The sequence below is a fragment of the Telopea speciosissima genome, chromosome 7, assembly GCF_018873765.1.
Source record: "Telopea speciosissima isolate NSW1024214 ecotype Mountain lineage chromosome 7, Tspe_v1, whole genome shotgun sequence".
Lineage (NCBI taxonomy): Eukaryota > Viridiplantae > Streptophyta > Magnoliopsida > Proteales > Proteaceae > Telopea > Telopea speciosissima.
In genome coordinates, this window is record NC_057922.1 from 16,026,446 (window position 1) to 16,045,052 (window position 18,607).

Below are 18,607 nucleotides of genomic sequence, written 5' to 3' on the forward strand. Positions count from 1 at the left end.
GATAAATCCTTTTTGTTTCAAGTGTTTTTGATAATAAAAATCAAAATTTTTGGCCGTGGAAGTTGATCCGGTTTGGGGCACGCTGGGCGGTTCATACGGTTCATGGTGGGCCCCACTTGCCACAAACCAAAAGGCCCCACCGAGGCCACTGCAAAGAAGACTTTGAAGTCGCATCTCGACAACCATTTCATAAAAATGGAAAAGAGGCAAAGCGAGCGAGAAACCACATGCGGAGTGGGGTTTCAGTTGGGGTGAATCAATGGCGGGTGGAAGAAGCCAGAATGGGTGAAGGTAGCGCAGGAAACGGCAACAACAACAGCAGCAGACGAGGCGGCATGGCTGCTATCACTAACAACAACAACAACAACAACAACAGTAACAATAACAATAACCCCAACAGACCTGCTTGGTTGCAGCAATACGATTTGATCGGTAAGATCGGTGAAGGCACTTATGGTCTGGTCTTCCTCGCCAGAACCAAGTCTCAGCCTAACCGAGGGAAGTGCATCGCCATCAAGAAATTCAAGCAGTCCAAGGATGGCGATGGCGTTTCTCCCACCGCCATCCGTGAAATCATGGTTCGTCTTTTTCTTCTACTTTTGCTGCCTAAGTAGTTTTTGGTACTAATTTGGTTAAATTTCTGGTCATTGAGTACAGTTGCTGAGGGAGATTAATCACGAGAATGTTGTTAAGCTTGTTAATGTTCACATCAACCACGCGGACATGTCGCTTTACCTGGCTTTCGATTACGCGGAGCATGACCTATATGTGAGTACATAAATAAATTCCGTAATTGTTCACCAAACTCTTTTATGAATTTGATTTGGATGAGTTTTCAAGTTACACACTCGATTCACGATTGAGCGCCCTAGGAAAGGAATTGATAGTCAGGTTTGAATGCAATTGGGGGTTTAGATTGCTAGTTTTCGTTATTTTCCTCTTTTTTGGCCCTCTTCTTGGTTTCTTGCATGCTCTTTGAAAGTTGCTTCAACTGGGAACTGAATAATTTAGTTGATATCGTATACCGAATATAGGTAATTTTCTTTTTTAACGAAATAGTATGAAATATTTGGTGAGTGTTATCGATTTAGTGTCTTATCATCACAGTTCATTCTTTTGAACATGATAACAGGAAATTATTAGACATCACAGGGAAAAGGTCAACCAGTCTATCAGTCAGTATACAGTTAAGTCATTACTCTGGCAGCTTCTCAATGGGCTGAACTATCTCCACAGGTAAGGTGGTAGCCTGTGCAATTATGGTGGAAAATACTGTTACTAGGTGTTTCTGGTAGTTTGCTTATGTGTTCTCTTGTAGCTTTAACATTGGAAAAAGGTTTATAACTTAAACCTATTTGGATATTTGCTGCAGTAATTGGATTATACATCGGGATCTGAAGCCATCAAACATTCTGGTAGATTGCTGACATTATGTGTCTTAACAAAATAGCAGAGCTTAAGAAAAATAATTTGAATAGATGTCCCTTTTTTTTCCTACAGTATTGTGCATGTTTACATCAGTTCAATGAAAACCTTTTTTGTGAACCAGGTAATGGGTGAGGGAGAGGAACAAGGAGTGGTTAAAATTGCTGATTTTGGTCTTGCAAGGATATACCAAGCTCCGCTGAAGCCATTATCAGAGAATGGGGTAGGAATTCATTGATCTTCATTTTTAACTGTTATCACTTCTTCTTGCAGTATCATGCAATTTGTTTTTGTTGGTTGTTTTGAATGTTCAAAATGATTTTGTTTCCATTAATGAACTATATTGGTAGCTATGCTGCCTCTGCATCTATTAGTTGTATTACAGCAGTAGTGATCCCGTGAGATATATGGAGCTGTACTGTTATGTAGCCATATGGTCACAATCTCTCTGGAGTATGGTTTCGAATGAGTTGACACCATGTGGAATGAAGTTTCCATTTTCCAGTATAACATAGAATCAGATAAAAGATAAATGAAAACAAGGTAAAACTAATGTAGTCCAGGTACGAATTACTCCCACTAGGAACCAGGGTAATAGGATCACAAACAAGGCTGGCCAATTGGGTTAGGGTTTAGTAATTTTAGGGCAAAACTAGGGTTAGGGTTGGATGTTGAAGAAAAGGTATATAGGGTTTTAATGGGCAGGTCTAGGGGGTTATTATGGTATAAGAAGATTAGGGTTTAGATGAGTATAAAAATTCTGCAAATTAGGGCAGAATTGACTTATTGGGTTTTGGGTTTTGGGTTTTAATGGGGTAAGGTGATGGAGGGGTTAGGGTTGGAATGAAGGGCTGGGTTTTGGATCGAGTGTAGGAGGGGATGAATGAAGGACTCGATGGAAGTTTGGGGATGATCTAATGGCTGGAAGTGAGTTGCTTGAGAATCAAGCTATGGATCGAATGGGAGAAAATTGCAGGTTTAATGGAGGGGATGGATTGCTGGTTTATGGTCTGATGGGGAATCGATGGAGAGGTTAGGTTTGGGCTGGAGGATGAGAAGTAGAAGGTTTAACAGAAATTAGAATCAACTTACTGGTTTGGAGGAAACTCCAAGGGCAGCAACTTGAATACTTGAAGTAAACCTCCTGATCTTCACGATGCAAGGAGTTGCAGGAGTCCACCCACCCTATCCACCTTGAGATCCACAAGGATGCAATACTCAGAGAGCAAAGACAGCAATAGCAGCAAGCTTGAAAGCAAAATTTGATTAATTGAACTGTGGGGGAGCCTCCCACGATGGTGATTATTTATTAATCAAAGCTGAAATCAAATCCTACTCAGACTAGGAGTTGAAATCCCTATCTGATTCCTAATTACAAACATATCAATCAGACTTGTAATCCAAATCTGATTCCAAAAACAAAGCAATCCTCCTAAAAGAAATCGTGGAGGGGAAATAAAAGTAAAATAAAACAACTAAAATAACTAAAGGCCAAAAGACTAATTTGCCCTTAGTTGAAGTACTTGAAATAAAACTAAGTATGGGAAAAGGCTCCAACGAAAAAACAGCAGCCTTCTCAAGGCTACTTCTTCTTCCTAGTGCTTGGACCTGCATCAAAAACATCAATTTACAAGTATAGATGATGCAGTATCAGACCCTCGGTTTAACTCCTAAGAAGGCCCATGTTTGGGGTTTGGGCCCCATGTGATGGGTATCTTGAGGTCCATAGGTCCAGCCAGTTTCTGTCCGGAACCCGGTGGCATCAGTTTAAAGGAGGATATTTTCTTCAGATTCTGTGGTTCCTATGACCAGTTGTGTGGAGGAAGAACTGTAGAGGATTCTTTTGGATTTGTGGCCTTCACCCTGAACTTGCGTGGAGAAGGAAGATTTTGTGTGCTGGATTAGTTGCTATTTATTTAAGTTACTATTTCTAAGCTAGAAGTTTCTATATGGGTTAGATTTTATTTTTGTCATTAGTTTCTATTTCAGTTACAAAACATGAATTGGTTTTCAGTTACCATTTGTGATGTAATCTTAGAATATTATATTTATAATTTCATTCTAATCAGTACTCCATGCAAGAGGAGAATTTTGCTGTTATAAAAAAAAAAGGGGCTGTATTCAGACCCCAACGATTTGAGTTTAAGAAAAAAAGAAGTTTTGCTTTAACCTGTGAGATGTAGAACCCTAGTGCGAGACTAGGTTGCAGTTAGGTGGGACGCCTGTTCTGCAGTTGAAGTGGGAGACTTGAACATATCTTTTTCCTATCTCTTCTTTTTCTTTTGTTTTCAATTATCATTCGTCCTGTGATATTCCAGCAGCCTCTTTTCTTTGTTGTGGCATTTAGTGGGTATTATTCAGTCTTTGTTTTTATCCTGGATTAATGATAATTACTGTTCTTCAATGGTTAATTAACTCTGATATTATTCCAGTCTGTTTAATGCCTGCGCTGCCCTGTTTTTAAGCTTTCTATCCTGAGTTTCCCCATCTGATTCCTATGGGTCAGACCATCGGATGGCTCTGAAAATTTTATATGTTATTCTCCCCATGTTGGTTCCCTTCGATCCTAATTTAGAACTCATCAGGTTGTCGGATTGAGAACTGCATTTAGTTTTGTCTTCACCTTCTATTTTCTGATTCTTAACTTTCTATTTCTGTTCTTGAATGTTTCTTTCAAGCTGTCCATTGGATGAGCTTAGAATTTTGAGCACTTATTCAGCTCAACAGAACCTCCCTTTGACAGAAAAATTAGCCCTATTTAATGGTTTGGTTTACAGTTAGTAATTTGGTTATATTCTCTATATGTTGTGTTATTTCTGTAGGAGTGTTAGCATTGTATCGTTTCAGCCTAGCCTCCCTACATTAATGAAGACATTCTTGGCTTCTTGGGAGTTCAGGGACTCGTACTTACAGGTTTATCTTGTTCCAATTTATCTGTGGTATTCTAACAGGATATCAACATGGTCCAAAATTGTGGATACTTTTTGAAAATTTCTTATTTTCGGCTGTGTAAGATTGAAAATTTTAATGGAAATTATAATAAACTCAGCTCAGCTCAGCCTTATCCCAACTAAATGGGGTCGGCTACATGGATCCTTATCCTCAATCAGCTCTATTCAAAGCCATACTTGTTACAAGGCCTAAGCTATGCATGTCTTTCCTCATCATTTTCCTCGGAGTCATTTTAGGTCTACCTCTGGATCTTTTAGCTCCTTCAATCATTATCAAGTCACTCATTCGTACTAGAGCATCTAAGGGCCTCCATTGTACATGGCCGTGCCACCTCAAACGGTCTTCTCGCAGCTTATCATGTATTGGAGCTACTCCCAAATCAGCTGTAATTTATTCATCCTTGTATTATCCTTCCTAGTTTTACAACACATCCATCTCAACATCCTCATCTCAGCTACAATAATTTTATTTATATGATGTTTTTTAACCATAGCAAGTTCGGGAATGACAATAAAACGGGTACGGATACGTACGACAATTAAACAGACCAGACGACAGTAATACTTTAAAAAAATCCGCCATAATAAAGCCTTCGACAATGATATGGTACATGTTTAATACGACCGCTCTATAAGCAAAAAATACAGGCATATATTCATTATGTAACAGACATGTACACCACCTAATACACAAAATAATAGTATGTAGACAGTAATTTTATCAAAATGAAGCCTCACAACTGAAATAAACACAATATTATATCCCCAATTTCAATATTGGAATTGTTTTAGCGATGTGTTTTGTTATGTATATTCTTATGAAAGAGTTCCTAGAGAGTTAATTTGGCAAGTACTAGAAAAGAGAAGAGTTTCAAGTAAATGTGTGGACATAATTAAAGATATGTATGATGGTGCGGTGACAAAGAACTGTGGGGGAGGGCCAAGGTAGTGAATTCCCAATTACAATTGGGTTACATCAAGGTTCAGCTTTAAGCCCTTATTTGTTTGCGCTTATCATGGATGATTTAACCAGAGACATTCAAGATGAGGTTGCTTGGTGTATGCTTTTTGCTGATGATATTGTTTTGGTGGATGAGACAAAAGTAGGGATTAACGCCAAGTTAGAGTTATGGATATCAACATTGGGATCAAAAGGTTTTAAGCTAAGTAGAACGAAGATAGAGTATATGGTGTGTAAATTTGGTTACACTAGGACGGATGATGAGTTGGTGAAACTTGATGAGAGGGAGATTCTGCAAAGTGATTATTTTAGATATCTTGGCTCAATCGTAAATAAAGAAGGTGATATAGAGGATGATGCTTCACAGAGAATTAAAATAGGAAGGATGAAGTGGAGAGGTGCATCCGGAGTTGTGTGTGATCGGCGTATTCCTTTAAAACTTAAAAGGAAAATTTTATAGGACAGTGATATTGCCTGCTATGATGTATGGTGCGGAATGTTAGGCAGTTAAGAAGCATCATATAAATAAACTCCGTGTAGTGGAGATAAGGATGTTGAGATGGATGAATGGTAAAACTAGGAAGGATAAAGTTAGGAGTGATCATATTAGAGCTAGTTTGGGAGTAGCTCCGAGCCTCCGATACATGATAAGCTATGAGACAGTCGTTTGAGGTGGCATGGCTATGTTCAACGGAGGCCTTTGGATGCTCAAGTATGGAGGAGTGATTTAATCCAGATTGAAGGAACTAAAAGAGCCAGGGGCAGACGTAAAATGACCTTGGGAGAAGTGGTGATGGATGTATCTTAGGTTTTCTGGTGTTATCTCTCTCTCTCTCTCTATATATATATATATTATATATAAATATATGGGTTTTTTACAATTACCACCCCAAAATCTTTCATATTTACTATTACCCCCCCAAAAAAACTTTGAAACAACTGTTACACTCCCCTGTTGTATACTAATAACTAACTGGCCCCCACCGTTACAGACCCGTAACGGAGGGGGTTAGTCGTGAGAGTGTGCCGTTGTCACGGATTTTTTAGGACCAAAATGCCCTTTTTGGGGTGGTTATTGTAAAAAACTCCCACCCCATCACCTCCTCCTTCTTCTTCTTCTTGCTCACATTAACCGTACAAAATCCCAGAGATAGTGGCAGATTATCGCCAGTCCGCCATTAACGCCATCCGAGCTGGTTTTGATGGAGTTGAGATCCACGGCACCCATGGCTACCTCATCGACCAATTCCTCAAGAACGGTATCAACGATCGCACCGATCACTACGGTGGGTCGACCGCCAATCGCTGTAACTTCTTAATGCAGGTGGTCCGAGCCATCCCATGGCTCCCTTTGAACAGGAACCCGTCCCTTATCTTCCTCTGCTGTCAAATTATGACTGCAGCCAGTAAATGCCAGCATATCCTTCTCATACCTTAAATAGAAAAGCAAAGAGGTCAGAGATTAGCATAAAACTTCTCCATCTTACAAGATTATAGTTTTTGGTCATATTCAAGTCCACACCGAGAGAAAGACAAGTAATTAATGATGAACATATGCAGAGATGCATTGGATGTTAGGGAGCAATAGACTCCATTTAAAACTCATTGTCAAGCTCAAAACAATTTAATCCATGTATATTTTCCATAAAGTCAACAACATTTTAGAAACACTAGTCATCATAAACTGGCCTTCCATGATTTTGAAGTCATTTGTCGACAAATTGGTAGGTTTTTGTCCCTTGAATCCTTAAACAGTAGATCAGAGGTTGGTACAGGCTACTTCTACATTCTTCCCAAAAAGTTACGATCTTCACAACATTTTCATTAGTTTATATGATTTTTCCGATGTACTTTCACCGATTTCTTGACTTGGGGAACTACATCACTCACTAGGCCAATCTTAATCTTGGATTGTTGATTCAAATATTTAGGAGTTTTCCTAAATGAAAAACCAACCTGGGAGTATTTATATGTGACAGGTAACTATGATGTAACTTACCCTTAAAAACATTTCACTGGGCCTATGTTTTTTGACAATATTTCACTGGGTCTGTTATGTCTTATCTAACTAATTCTGCAAATATTAAATAGTTCTAAACATGACATTTGCAAAAAGAAAGAAAAAGAAAAGGAGAAAACCCTACGAATTTGACTTCACAACCAAATGCCTGCTTAATAACAATTCAAAAAAATTTGATTGTATTAACTGAGACAATCAACTCAACATCAGATCGACCAGGTCTGAGGCTCAACCTGAGGTCCTAAAATAAAGTAAACGTCTGGTTGGATTACTCATATTCAGGTTTGAGTTGGGCCAACTGGCTGTGTGACTAATAAATTACACATGTAAACATGTATTATAACCTCAACGGGCTCCAAGGGGAGTGATCTATCATAACTTACCTTAAATGGAGAGCTACATAAGGGCTTCCACTCTCTTGCATCCTTGAAACAAAGGTGTTCCCAAGTTCTTCAATTGGGCCTGAATATTTCAATGCCCTATAGTCCACACGGCACCTCGGCTTTTGTATGGAATTTGGTAGTCCATTATTGGCAAGTCGGGAATCAGTATGCGTGAAGTACAAAACTTTGTGCTGCTTCAGAAGTGGGAGGATCTCCGATTTATAATAACTGACCTGAACAAAAGCAACTCACCTAATTATGTTGTCTCTTAGAGAACATAACAAGAAGATGAAAATGCAGGATGGAGTGGTGGCACCGAATGCAACGAATGTCGATGCATCACTTCTCTACACCAAATGTTTCATCAGTGTCTATGATCATGGATTGAGGTTGATCGCCAACCTCCTCCATGGTGGTACCCTAGAATCACATCAACCAGATGGTCAAAACCATATTAATAATGAACTTTTTCAGAATATTGCACATACTTTCTTTGGGCGTCCAACCGAAATCCCCTCCCCCACCCCAAAGAAAAATATAGGATTGTCATTTAAGAAATTTCAGGAAAGCCCCTCAAAGTGCTGAACTGTTGATTAATTGTGTCGAGAAATTGTAGACAGAGAGGGAAAGAAAATCTTAAAATTAATAATATAAATTCCAATAAATGGAGTTTACCTTGGACCAGGATATTGGGGTCTTTGTGAAAGGTTCAATTCCAGCATACTCAGGTGGCAATGTCTCAACAATGTGGACATCATCTTTCAATGTCTCTATGAAGTGCTCCCAGTCAAAAAGGTCTTTGAAGCCACTGTATATAAAAGAATGAAAAATCTATTAGATTCCGACTGCTTACCATTTAGAGGTCCTATAGGCTCAGCATAAACTTCCACTTTCAGTGAAGTTGTGTATCAATAATAACATATCCCAGCAAAATTAGGCGATGGAGGAAGAAGAAGAAGGAGAAACTCCATGCTTTTAAGAAGAAGAAGGATGACGTCAGGTGGTGATGGCGTCATCGATCGGGGCGGTTGGGGTTGTAGAGGAGGAAGAAGAAGAAGAAGGAGGGGGGGAGGAGGAGGAGGAGGAGAAGGGACGGTGATGGGGTGGGAGTTTTTTACAATTACCACCCCAAAAGGGCATTTTGGTCCTAAAAAATCCGTGACAACGACACACTTTCACGACTAACCCCCTCCGTTACAGGTCTGTAACGGTGGGGGCCAGTTAGTTATTAGTATGCAATAGGGGAGGGTAACCGTTGTTTCAAAGTTTTGGGGGGGGGGTAATAATAAATATGAAAAATTTTGAGGTGGTAATTGTTAAAAACCCTAAATATATTATATAAATGTTGAAATTATTCATCTACCCGTGTCCCCCTTTGGATAGTCCCCCGTGTTAGAGCTCCTGTATGATATACATATTGTTTCCTCCCTTTCCTACACGGTCGGCCTTTTAGAGGAAGCGGTTCCAACAATAATATATATATATATATTTCTTCATAGTTTCTTCATGTTTGCTTTTGGTCTTGGCTTTAAAAAAACCACTTTTCATTATTTCCAACAAATTTATTAGTTCAGCATTCATCAAATTATAAAACAAACGTTTTTATTTGTTGAGCTATTATGATGTTCAGCATGCATCTGTCATGTACGTTGTATGGTTTTTCATATTACTATTAAACAGTTCTTATGCAACCTATTTCCTAATTTGGACTACATTTGATTACCTAGTTTAGAGTTGGTCTTCTTTTCGATTAATATGTGTATGATTGCTTGCTTGCAGGTTGTGGTAACTATTTGGTATCGTGCACCTGAGCTGCTCCTTGGTGCTAAGCACTATACAAGTGCTGTTGGTATCCTGCAACAATGAATTATGGTGTTTGTTATTACAAACAGTTTTAAGCCTTTTCTGATTATATCTTTGCTACAACTTAATAAAGATGTTAGGTCCCGAGTATAAATGCTTCCTTAATATAGCGTTTAAGATACGTGGGCTGTTGGATGCATTTTTGCTGAGTTATTGACTTTGAAGCCACTTTTTCAAGGACAAGAAGTCAAAGGCACACCTAACCCTTTCCAGGTAATGGAATACTTTCTGGTGTAACTCGAGTACTTCATTCTGCTTTCTATGCTATTCCATGTTCAAGATATAACTGTTGGTTACTTATATACATTATTTGCTGATACTTCCCTGCAAGTCATGCAGCTTGATCAACTTGACAAGATATTTAAAGTATTAGGTAAGAAACTGTTGCCTGGCTACCATCCTCCGTTGGGATTAGCTGCGGAATAATCTTATAATATATTTCTACTTTAGGCCATCCCACACAAGATAAGTGGCCTACGCTTGTGAATCTTCCACATTGGCAATCAGATCAGCAACATATCCAGGCGCGCAAATAGTGAGTTGTGTTTCCTTTCTATCACTTGATTTAATTGAAATCCAGGATCTTTCTTGAGGGATCAATTAGTTGATTATTACTTTTTTTTCTCTCCTATTGTGTTTCTTCCAACAGTGACAATCCTGGTCTCGGTAACGTAGTGCATCTTTCTCAGAAAAGTCCCGCATATGACCTCCTATCGAAGATGCTGGAGTATGTAATCTCTTTGTTGTTGTTGACCTGTTGTTGTTAATTTATTCTACTAATGTGGCTTTACTTACAGATACGATCCGCGGAAGCGTATAACAGCAGCACAAGCTCTTGAGCATGAGTAAGACTTATGTGCCCATATTTATCTTTGAGCCAAGTTTTCTTAATCCACCCCACTAAATACTATGTACTAACAAACTTACAAACCTACAGAAAACAGAATCGCAGTGAACCTAAGACATTGCAGAAACTTAGAGTGAACAGTACTTGCAAACAATGAACTCGTTGAAGATGAAAAAATAATATTCTAGAGGACCTATGGGGGGTGACTAAGTGATAAAAATATCAAGAAGAGTTAACGGTTGGATAGTGAGAAACTGACATGGGCAGAAAATGGAAACCAACAAAACTGAATTAGAAACTCAGAGAAGAGCTATAACTCACGACTGATTGACTGGACAACAACCAAATTCTGGTTGAAGGTAGAGAGGAAAGATGAGCATAACATATCAAAAATTGAGTTCCATCTGACGGCTGAATTGGGAGAAACGAGGGATTTTAGTAACTAACTAGATCAGGAATAGAAAGTAGAATGGAAAATAGAAACATGGCAGGCAAATAGCCAACTAAGGAGGACAACATGGTAACTAAGATGGGAATCAGAAACAAGCAGAAAAATAGCAACCCAGCAACATATGGTGCTGCCACAGGTCACTAGAAGATGGCAGTGTACTGCTAGCAATATTTGTGGTCAATGGGGGGTGATTGGACTCTATATCAGCAGCAAAATCTGTTCTAAAACTTAAGAAGAAATAAGAACAGAGTTAAAGGACAGAACAGTACTTTTAAGATCAAAACAGAATAGCAATTGATGTAAGATAGAATGAATGAACAGAAATCGACCTTGGGGAAAAGAAGTGAAGAAGAAGTGAGTAGAAGAAAAAGAAAAGAGAAAGATAAAGAAAGGATACAGTTAGGGCCTAGGGGATATGACCTTGGAATCACCACCAAGGCCTGTGGGAATGGCATCACCAGCAATCCCAACTTGTTGAATCACCACAAGAGGGCTGGAGCTGCATCATCACAGTCCAAAGGCAGCTTCACTACTGACCCTAAGAGTGGAAAATCCAATTTCTCAACAACTCAATTCGTAGAGGAGGTTTATGGCCCGGCCCCTCTTTTATTTATAACCTCCATAACAATCACAAAAATGGGAAATCCATATGTATGGTAGGAGGTATTCTTTACAACTTAAGTCTCTCTTCAAAATAAAAGCTATTCTAGAACATTACAAAATAGAAACTAACTATTTAATCCCGTAAATGGCTTGGTTTTCTGCTGGCCTTGTTCTTTTGAACTGCATCAACTTTTCCCGTCTTGAAAAGAACTCTTCCATGAGTTTCTTAGTGATGCCGAATCAAATCTGCACATCATCCTTCAATTGGAAGTAGAATTCAGCAACCCTCAGTATCGTGCCATCAACGTAGTTGCTCCACTGTCCCTCCGTAACCCCGATACCAATTGATGTGTTCTAGGATAGATAAGAATAATAGAACACAATGCCCACAGAACAGAAACACAGCAATCCAAACAGTAAACAATATGGAAGAATAGAGAAAATTAAATAATTCAAGATCCGATGGTTAGATGGGGCTGATATTTGATTGAATAGCCCTCTTACTATGATGTGAAGACCCTCCAAATGACAAACTGATCCGAGGGTTGGATCTGTTGTAATGATGGGTAACTGAAACTAGAAATTTAATAACTAACAAAACTTAGTAACTAAAAGGAACTGTCATAACTTTACATCAACAGATCAGATGTTCATCATATTAATGACACACAAAGTAGTAACAGGGAGGAACATCATACTAAAAGAAGGCATCAATTCAAGGGCTGGATTGTCCAGAATGACTAATTAATTCACTGCAGCTAGATTTAGCAAGTTAACTGTTAACAACAGTGATAATAGACCTGCAAAACGGTGAATAACAGTGACACTTGATGGTCATAACAGTAGGGAGAAAATAAAGGAAAGATATAATAACATCCTAAAAGTCATGGACTGACCAAAGGGACAAATAGAACAGCAAAAGAAACTGGAATTTTAAAACCATGGGTGACTGGAAACAGTGAAAACATGCAGAAACTGTAATGGTGAGATGGATGAATTAGCTACACCCAAAATAAAGGTGGGAAAAGCTTAGAATAAAGTCACGATTGGAAGAAATTATCTTGCTGGAATTTCTGCTGAACAGTAAAGGAAGAAAATGAAAGAAGAAGAAAAAGGTAAAGGTGGGGGGTGGGGGGGGGGGGGAAGGGGATATGACCTGGCTTCACCAGCAAGGCCTATGGGAGGCTTCACCACCTAGGGTTGCTGCTGCTTCAGCACAGTAGTCATGCATCTCCATAGAGAACACATTTTTTTCTGGTAGCCAAAACCGTGGCTCTTGTGGCCCTTCATCTTTATTTATAATGAGCATTAGTGCATTACACCATTAAAAGAATAGAAACTCCCTACGTGGGGAAGGAGCTTGGCTGCCAAGCAAGTTTAAAAAAAGAAACTATACAATGAAAATAGAAAGTACATAGAAATAGTAACTCCTACTTAAGGCCTGATTTGGTATGATTTCTATTTCAATTTCATGGGGTGATTTCTATTTCGGAAATTTTTTGGTTTGATTTTTGGACCTTATTTCAGTGAAATAGAAATAAATTGGAATAGAAATTCTGAAATAGCTGAGGAGCTGTTTCAGAATTTCTATTTCATTTGATTTCGCTCTTGCTCTTTAATGAGGACATGGTTAATTTGATGGGCAAAGTAGTAATTTCATGTTAAAAATAAAACCACCCTTCTCCTAATGATCTCCCCACCACCATGCCACCACCACCACCCCACCACCACCATTGCCACCACCACTCTGTCACCGCCACCATTTCCACCACCACCACCACCACCACCACTGCCACTACCCCACCACCACCCCCTTCCCAGCCCATCCGGCCCCTGTCACCACCACCCTTTCCAAAGAAATATAGAGAATTTATTTTCAGAATTTGAACTGCCAAATGGACTTTTTTATTCTTGAAATATTTCATATTGATAAACCAAAACAATTTCAATTTCTTGACCAAAATTCTATTTGTTGACTATTTCATGAAATCAATCCGAAATTGAAATAGAAATCATACCGAATCTGACCGAAAGTTTAGCTATTAACTAAGTAACATTACAAGGAAACATAAACTAATAGAAGTAGCAACTAGATAATTAGAAACTCAAGGTTTTGGCAGTTTCAATCTTTCCCACACCATCCATCCATATGGGCCCCACAAATCTGTTAAAAGGTTTCCCTTTAGTGCTGCTGGTCGATGGCTATATGTTCAGAATATGGGCTTAAGTTGTAACTTGATAGATGGGCCTGATGTGGGCTCAAGTGACTTAGCACACATTGGCCCAAAACAGGCTGAAAATAAAAGTACTCAAGGACACATCATGGGGCTGTCTAAAGGCTGTTAAAACAGCTGTTTGTGGCTGGTAAAACAGCTGGTTGTGGGCTAGTTGGATTGGCTCCTTCTCTATTGTATCTGGTCTTGCACTGCATCAAATAGTCCTAGGGGAAACCCCGATTAGGCCCTTAGAAGAACTACAAAATTGGATTTAACTCATACAAACTATTCCTGTTCACCCCCTCCTTGGCAAACTCATTAACAAGGGAATTGGCTGACCATAAACTCCAACAGAGATGAGTTTTATTTGTAGCAATCCGACTTTCCTAACCAAACGGAGATACCTTCACTGCCCATCATTGATGGCCTGCAACCAACCAATCAGGGATCTGACATTCTTTTGTTATTTATAAAAAAAAATAAAAATGCACATTTGCATATACAAGTAAGTGAAATAACCAGCTGCAGAACAAAACATAATTCTAGATTTGTTTTAAAGATTTGTTTTTCCACGTAGCCAACTCTGTTTGGGCTGAAACTTGACGTGAGAGCTGGAGATGTTGGGGTCTTCCTGCACATAAAATTTCAGCACTTTTGGACCTCTACATGGTAGAACTAGGTGGCCACCCATAAATCTTGTTTTTTAATTTTTTTTTGTGTTGGTATCTTTTTCCAATTTTTATTCAAAATTTTTTTTGTTAACTTATTGTAGAAATAAAAAATAAGGTTACGGGGGATTTTATATTCAGTATAGAGCCAGTACTTGTACTCTTGTCCTGGGTTGGCAAGATCTCCGCCTGGGGCTTTTGAATGGTCTGAGTGAGATGTTATATACAAAGTATTTTTACTCATGTCCTTAGTGGAGCTAATGATTGGAACGTTTATATTGTGCTTAGAATTTTGTTCACCATCTGCTTTTCAGGTACTTTCGGATTGAGCCTCTACCAGGGCGCAAGTAAGTCATCGTTGAATTCTTCTTTTTGTCCTCATAAAGATGCACATAACCATTTTGATCGACATTGGTTGTGTCTCAATAAAGCATATCATGCATGACAAAACTACACACTTGACAGTAGGATGTCATGGTGAATGAAGCATGTATTCCGCCCATATTTTCTTCACTTTGACCAGGTCAATGTGGCATCAATGCTCAGTGCACTGGTACCTTGCCAACCGGGAGACAAAGTTGTGAATTATCCTGTTCGTCCAGTGGATACTACTACAGATTTTGAGGGAACGACCAGCGTCCAATCTTCTCAACCGGTATTCATAAAAAAATGAAGCTTCCTTGATTTGATCTTTGAACATAAATAAAAGAAAATTGTTTTCATGGAGTTGAGATAGATATAGGGGTATCAAAATAGTTCTTTAGTTTGGTTGCTTAATTTTTGAATTTTACACATTTCTTGATTCGTACGGACAATTGTATTTCATTGTGAATTCTTGAAAATTGGAATCGATGGATATGTGGTAGTGATTATCTGCTTGCCTGGTATTTAGGTATCATCTGGCAATGCAGTTCCTGGGAGTGTAGCAGCTGCTCCTGTGGTGACAGCTAGACCTGTCCCTCGGCAAATGCCGATGGTACAAGGAATGCAAAGGATGGCTGTTCCTGGCATGGCGACCTTCAATCTTGCTTCTCAGGCTGGCATGGGTGGGGCAATGAACCCTGGCAGCATCCCAATGCAAAGGGGTGCTGCTGCACAGGCTCATCATCAGCAGCAGCAACAGGTCTGTATTGTTTTGAATATTTTATCTGGTATTCATCTCAGTTTTGTGATTTCTGGTTCCGTTTCTGATTCATCTTGTTGTAACTTTGAAGCAGTTGAGAAGGAAAGATCCCGGAATGGGGATGCCAGGATATCCTCCAACCCAGAAATCAAGACGCTTTTAAGGTAATGTTGAACTACTTTCTTATTCTACAACTAATCTCAGCAGTTGAGAGTAGCTCTTCATTTTTTTGTAAAAAATGTAAAACTAAGAGAAGCAAAATGTTGTTTTGAAATAGGTATCAAATAAGTTGATAGCTGATGTTAAAAAGAAAATTTGAAGAACTCTTTAATTTGTAATCATTTAGAATTTCTGCGCCCTGACTCGGTACTTTTTGATCATGGAAGGAACAAGTTTTGTGTTGCTACTACATGGTGTACCATTGTTCACGCAGAAGAAACTTATTTTAGATTATAAATTGGCATATGCCAAATTTATTCGATGGATGCCAAGAACCAATAGTTGAACCTGTTGACTCCAGTCAGTTGCAAGGAATCCTTGCCTTGTGCACGTTCTTGAAGTTGATAGCAATATGGAAGCACACAGCTTTCAATTGTTCTACAGGAACACCTCTGTATGAACCCTGATGAGCGAGGCTTGTCATGTTGTACCAAAATCAAGTCTAGTCTGTGTCCTAGGACTCCCTTCACCATAATGTATCTGAGCATGGGAAGGGATCTGTATTATCATTGTTTGTTACCAGCTATGTTATTATAGTGCAAATGTATCCGAGGGCGGGAAGGATCTGTATTATCTTTGTTAATTACTAGCTATGTTATTATAATGCTTAACCCAACAGAAGGTATACATTTTTTTTGACAGGCAATGAGCCGTGTAGTATAGTGATTTAATTGCTGTACTGCTACAGAATATACTGATTTAAGGAGTGGAGCAAATTGGCTGTTTTTTAAACTTCTCAATGTGCTATATTGATTCAGTCACTTCTGGAGTTTAATGGCTTTTGACAATAGCTTCTTGGTGATTCTCCTGTGGAAACCTGTTCTTTTCATTTCTAAGGGTCCTGCGGGTTTTATGGTTTGCAAATATGGTGAATGCCTGCGGAGGTATTAAGCTGGAGTATAGCGGGCCTAATACAGGATCAGCGTGTAGCTCACTCATCCCTCGCTGCGTTGCATAGTTTATTTATTGAAGTTTCTGTAGATATAGGTGTTCGACTAGAAATTGGATTACATGATCAGCGTGTAACTCATCCCTTGCTGCCTTGCATGGGTTAATTCCCCCTCTTTCTATGTCTCACTTGATTATCAATAAGTTTCATTCCCTAGGCATGTAAATCTTTTTACTGCTAATTAAGCATGCTTTTCATCAAAACCTGAAAAGGAGATTCAGGTTAGATTCTGATGGAAAATTCTCTCTTCCAATTACCTGCTTGACCCAGTTTCCAGTGCCTCTAATTAGGGGTGGTGGATCCCACATAGGCAGAGTGTTCGGGCAGGTGTAGGGTGGTCATTGTGCCCCCTTTGTTAGAGACACCGGGGAACTGGGCCGGGCAGGAAACTGGAAGGGATAAAGATCCGATTTTGATGAGCAACTTGAATGAATTAGTAGTCTATTATACTATTGGGAAAAGAAAATTTTCTTTTGAATTTTGGATATTATAATAATGCTTGGAACCGGTTAGGAGCAGGAGCCGTTTAATGGTCTTGGATCTCAGGGTTGGAATCGTTTAGCTTATTGGTCCAATTTTGATCTTGACACTTTGGAATAGGAAATGTTAAAGGAATCGAACTAGTAGCCCAAACTGGACCAATTAGCATCCTTAGTATTATTATTAATGCCAAATCCAGTCCATCGAATATGTCAATGCAGAATTCAATGTCAATGATTCCGTTCCTCTTCTCAAACAATCTCTCTCTCCTTCTTGTTTTCTTTGAAGAAACTCAACTACTTACTTTTCCCCAAGTGACTCTTGGGTTTTTACAAAAACCACCAAAATCATAGTGTCTACCAACCCAACATGGCGTAACACTAGACAAATTCAACTATTCTAGTGAGACTCATCTGAAACCATGATTGTCCGTTTTCTTGTCCGGATTTTCCAAGGCAACATTAATTTTTAAGAATTTTATAGATAAAGAAATTGTCAATTAAGATAACTATTTGACAAGATTTAATAGAATAGCACAATTGTTATAATCATATTTAATCCTTATTCTAAGAACTCTAACATTAAGAAACTTACAAATTTGATTCTAGCAAGCCAAATTAATCCTTTTTTTTTTTTTGGGGGGGGGGGGGGGGGTTGGTTTTCCTTATTATTTATTCCAAAAATCAGTACTAGTGGCAAAAGGAGAAAAGACATTAAAATCAGTATCAAAGTCAGATGACATAGATAAATCATCATACTTGATCCCTCTATATAAAAGGATTAGAATAATAAGAGTTGAAAAGACCTTTTTTTTTTTTTTTTTTTTTTTTTAAAGAGTTGAAAAGACCTGTAAGATTGATAGTTAACCCTTATAATGTGGCGCCATGGATCATGCTAATACAATTCAAAACATATCTATGGATATTATGCAAATTATCAAAAAAAAAGATAAAAAGCTCATGGATATTATACACATTTATTATAAACGAAATTAATTTTAATCATCTCGCGCTTGAATCAATTGTGTTATTTGATAAACTATAACAACTTAGAATCTTACTTCAATAAAAACAAAAAAAGATAAGAACTTAGAATATTAAATATCAAGACACTTAAAATATTAAATACCTCATTTAACTAAGGCTACATTTTATTGTCATCAAAATGATGAAGTGAGAAGTTGTAATCTTCTTACCCCAAAAAAAAAAAAAAAAAAAAAAAAAAAAATGTAATATTCTTTTGATTTCCTTTTGTCCTTATTCTGAAAGTTATTTAATGTAGGGATAAAAGGAGATTTGACTTGTCATTATGTTATTATTAAAAATTGCATATCTTTTGAGTAAGAATGCAAAATGATAAGATTTACCCTCATTGAAAAAATGTGTGGTACTAAAATGACAAATAAGTAAGGTTACATTTTTTTTCTCTTCACTAACCTAAATTATAAC

General features: G+C 38.3%; 1 protein-coding gene and 1 long non-coding RNA gene across 3 annotated transcripts; one reads left to right on the top strand and one right to left on the bottom strand.

Moving 5' to 3' along the window:
- The first annotated feature begins 167 nt into the window (after window positions 1–167).
- On the top strand, window positions 168–15,964 carry LOC122668063 (cyclin-dependent kinase E-1). 2 transcript variants are annotated; one of them, XM_043864608.1, is made up of 16 exons: window positions 168–578; window positions 658–768; window positions 1,133–1,236; window positions 1,373–1,415; window positions 1,550–1,648; window positions 9,520–9,589; window positions 9,722–9,816; window positions 9,943–9,976; window positions 10,054–10,138; window positions 10,253–10,330; window positions 10,401–10,448; window positions 14,703–14,735; window positions 14,935–15,043; window positions 15,281–15,511; window positions 15,603–15,675; window positions 15,898–15,964. In XM_043864608.1, exons 1-15 carry the CDS (start codon window positions 228–230, stop codon window positions 15,672–15,674), a joined length of 1,563 nt encoding a protein of 520 aa, XP_043720543.1. In that variant the 5' UTR covers window positions 168–227; the 3' UTR covers window position 15,675; window positions 15,898–15,964. The 2 variants fall into 2 exon arrangements, with proteins under 2 accessions (XP_043720543.1, XP_043720544.1); XM_043864609.1 differs by having other exon boundaries at window positions 15,606–15,675.
- LOC122668065 lies at window positions 6,699–8,581 on the bottom strand. The gene is made up of 3 exons (XR_006333897.1): window positions 8,416–8,581; window positions 7,741–7,973; window positions 6,699–6,770 (listed from the first exon to the last, which is right to left on the bottom strand). It is a non-coding gene; the product is annotated as an uncharacterized LOC122668065 (long non-coding RNA).
- Window positions 15,965–18,607: the final 2,643 nt, after the last annotated feature.

Bases quoted from the DNA above. Each gene is read 5' to 3' on its own strand.
- LOC122668063 (XM_043864608.1), top strand. From the start codon at position 228: ATGCGGAGTGGGGTTTCAGTTGGGGTGAATCAATGGCGGGTGGAAGAA. The intron at 1,237-1,372 runs GTAAGGTGGTAG...TATTTGCTGCAG, and splicing joins GGGCTGAACTATCTCCACAG to TAATTGGATTATACATCGGG. The intron at 1,416-1,549 runs GTAGATTGCTGA...TTTGTGAACCAG, and splicing joins TGAAGCCATCAAACATTCTG to GTAATGGGTGAGGGAGAGGA.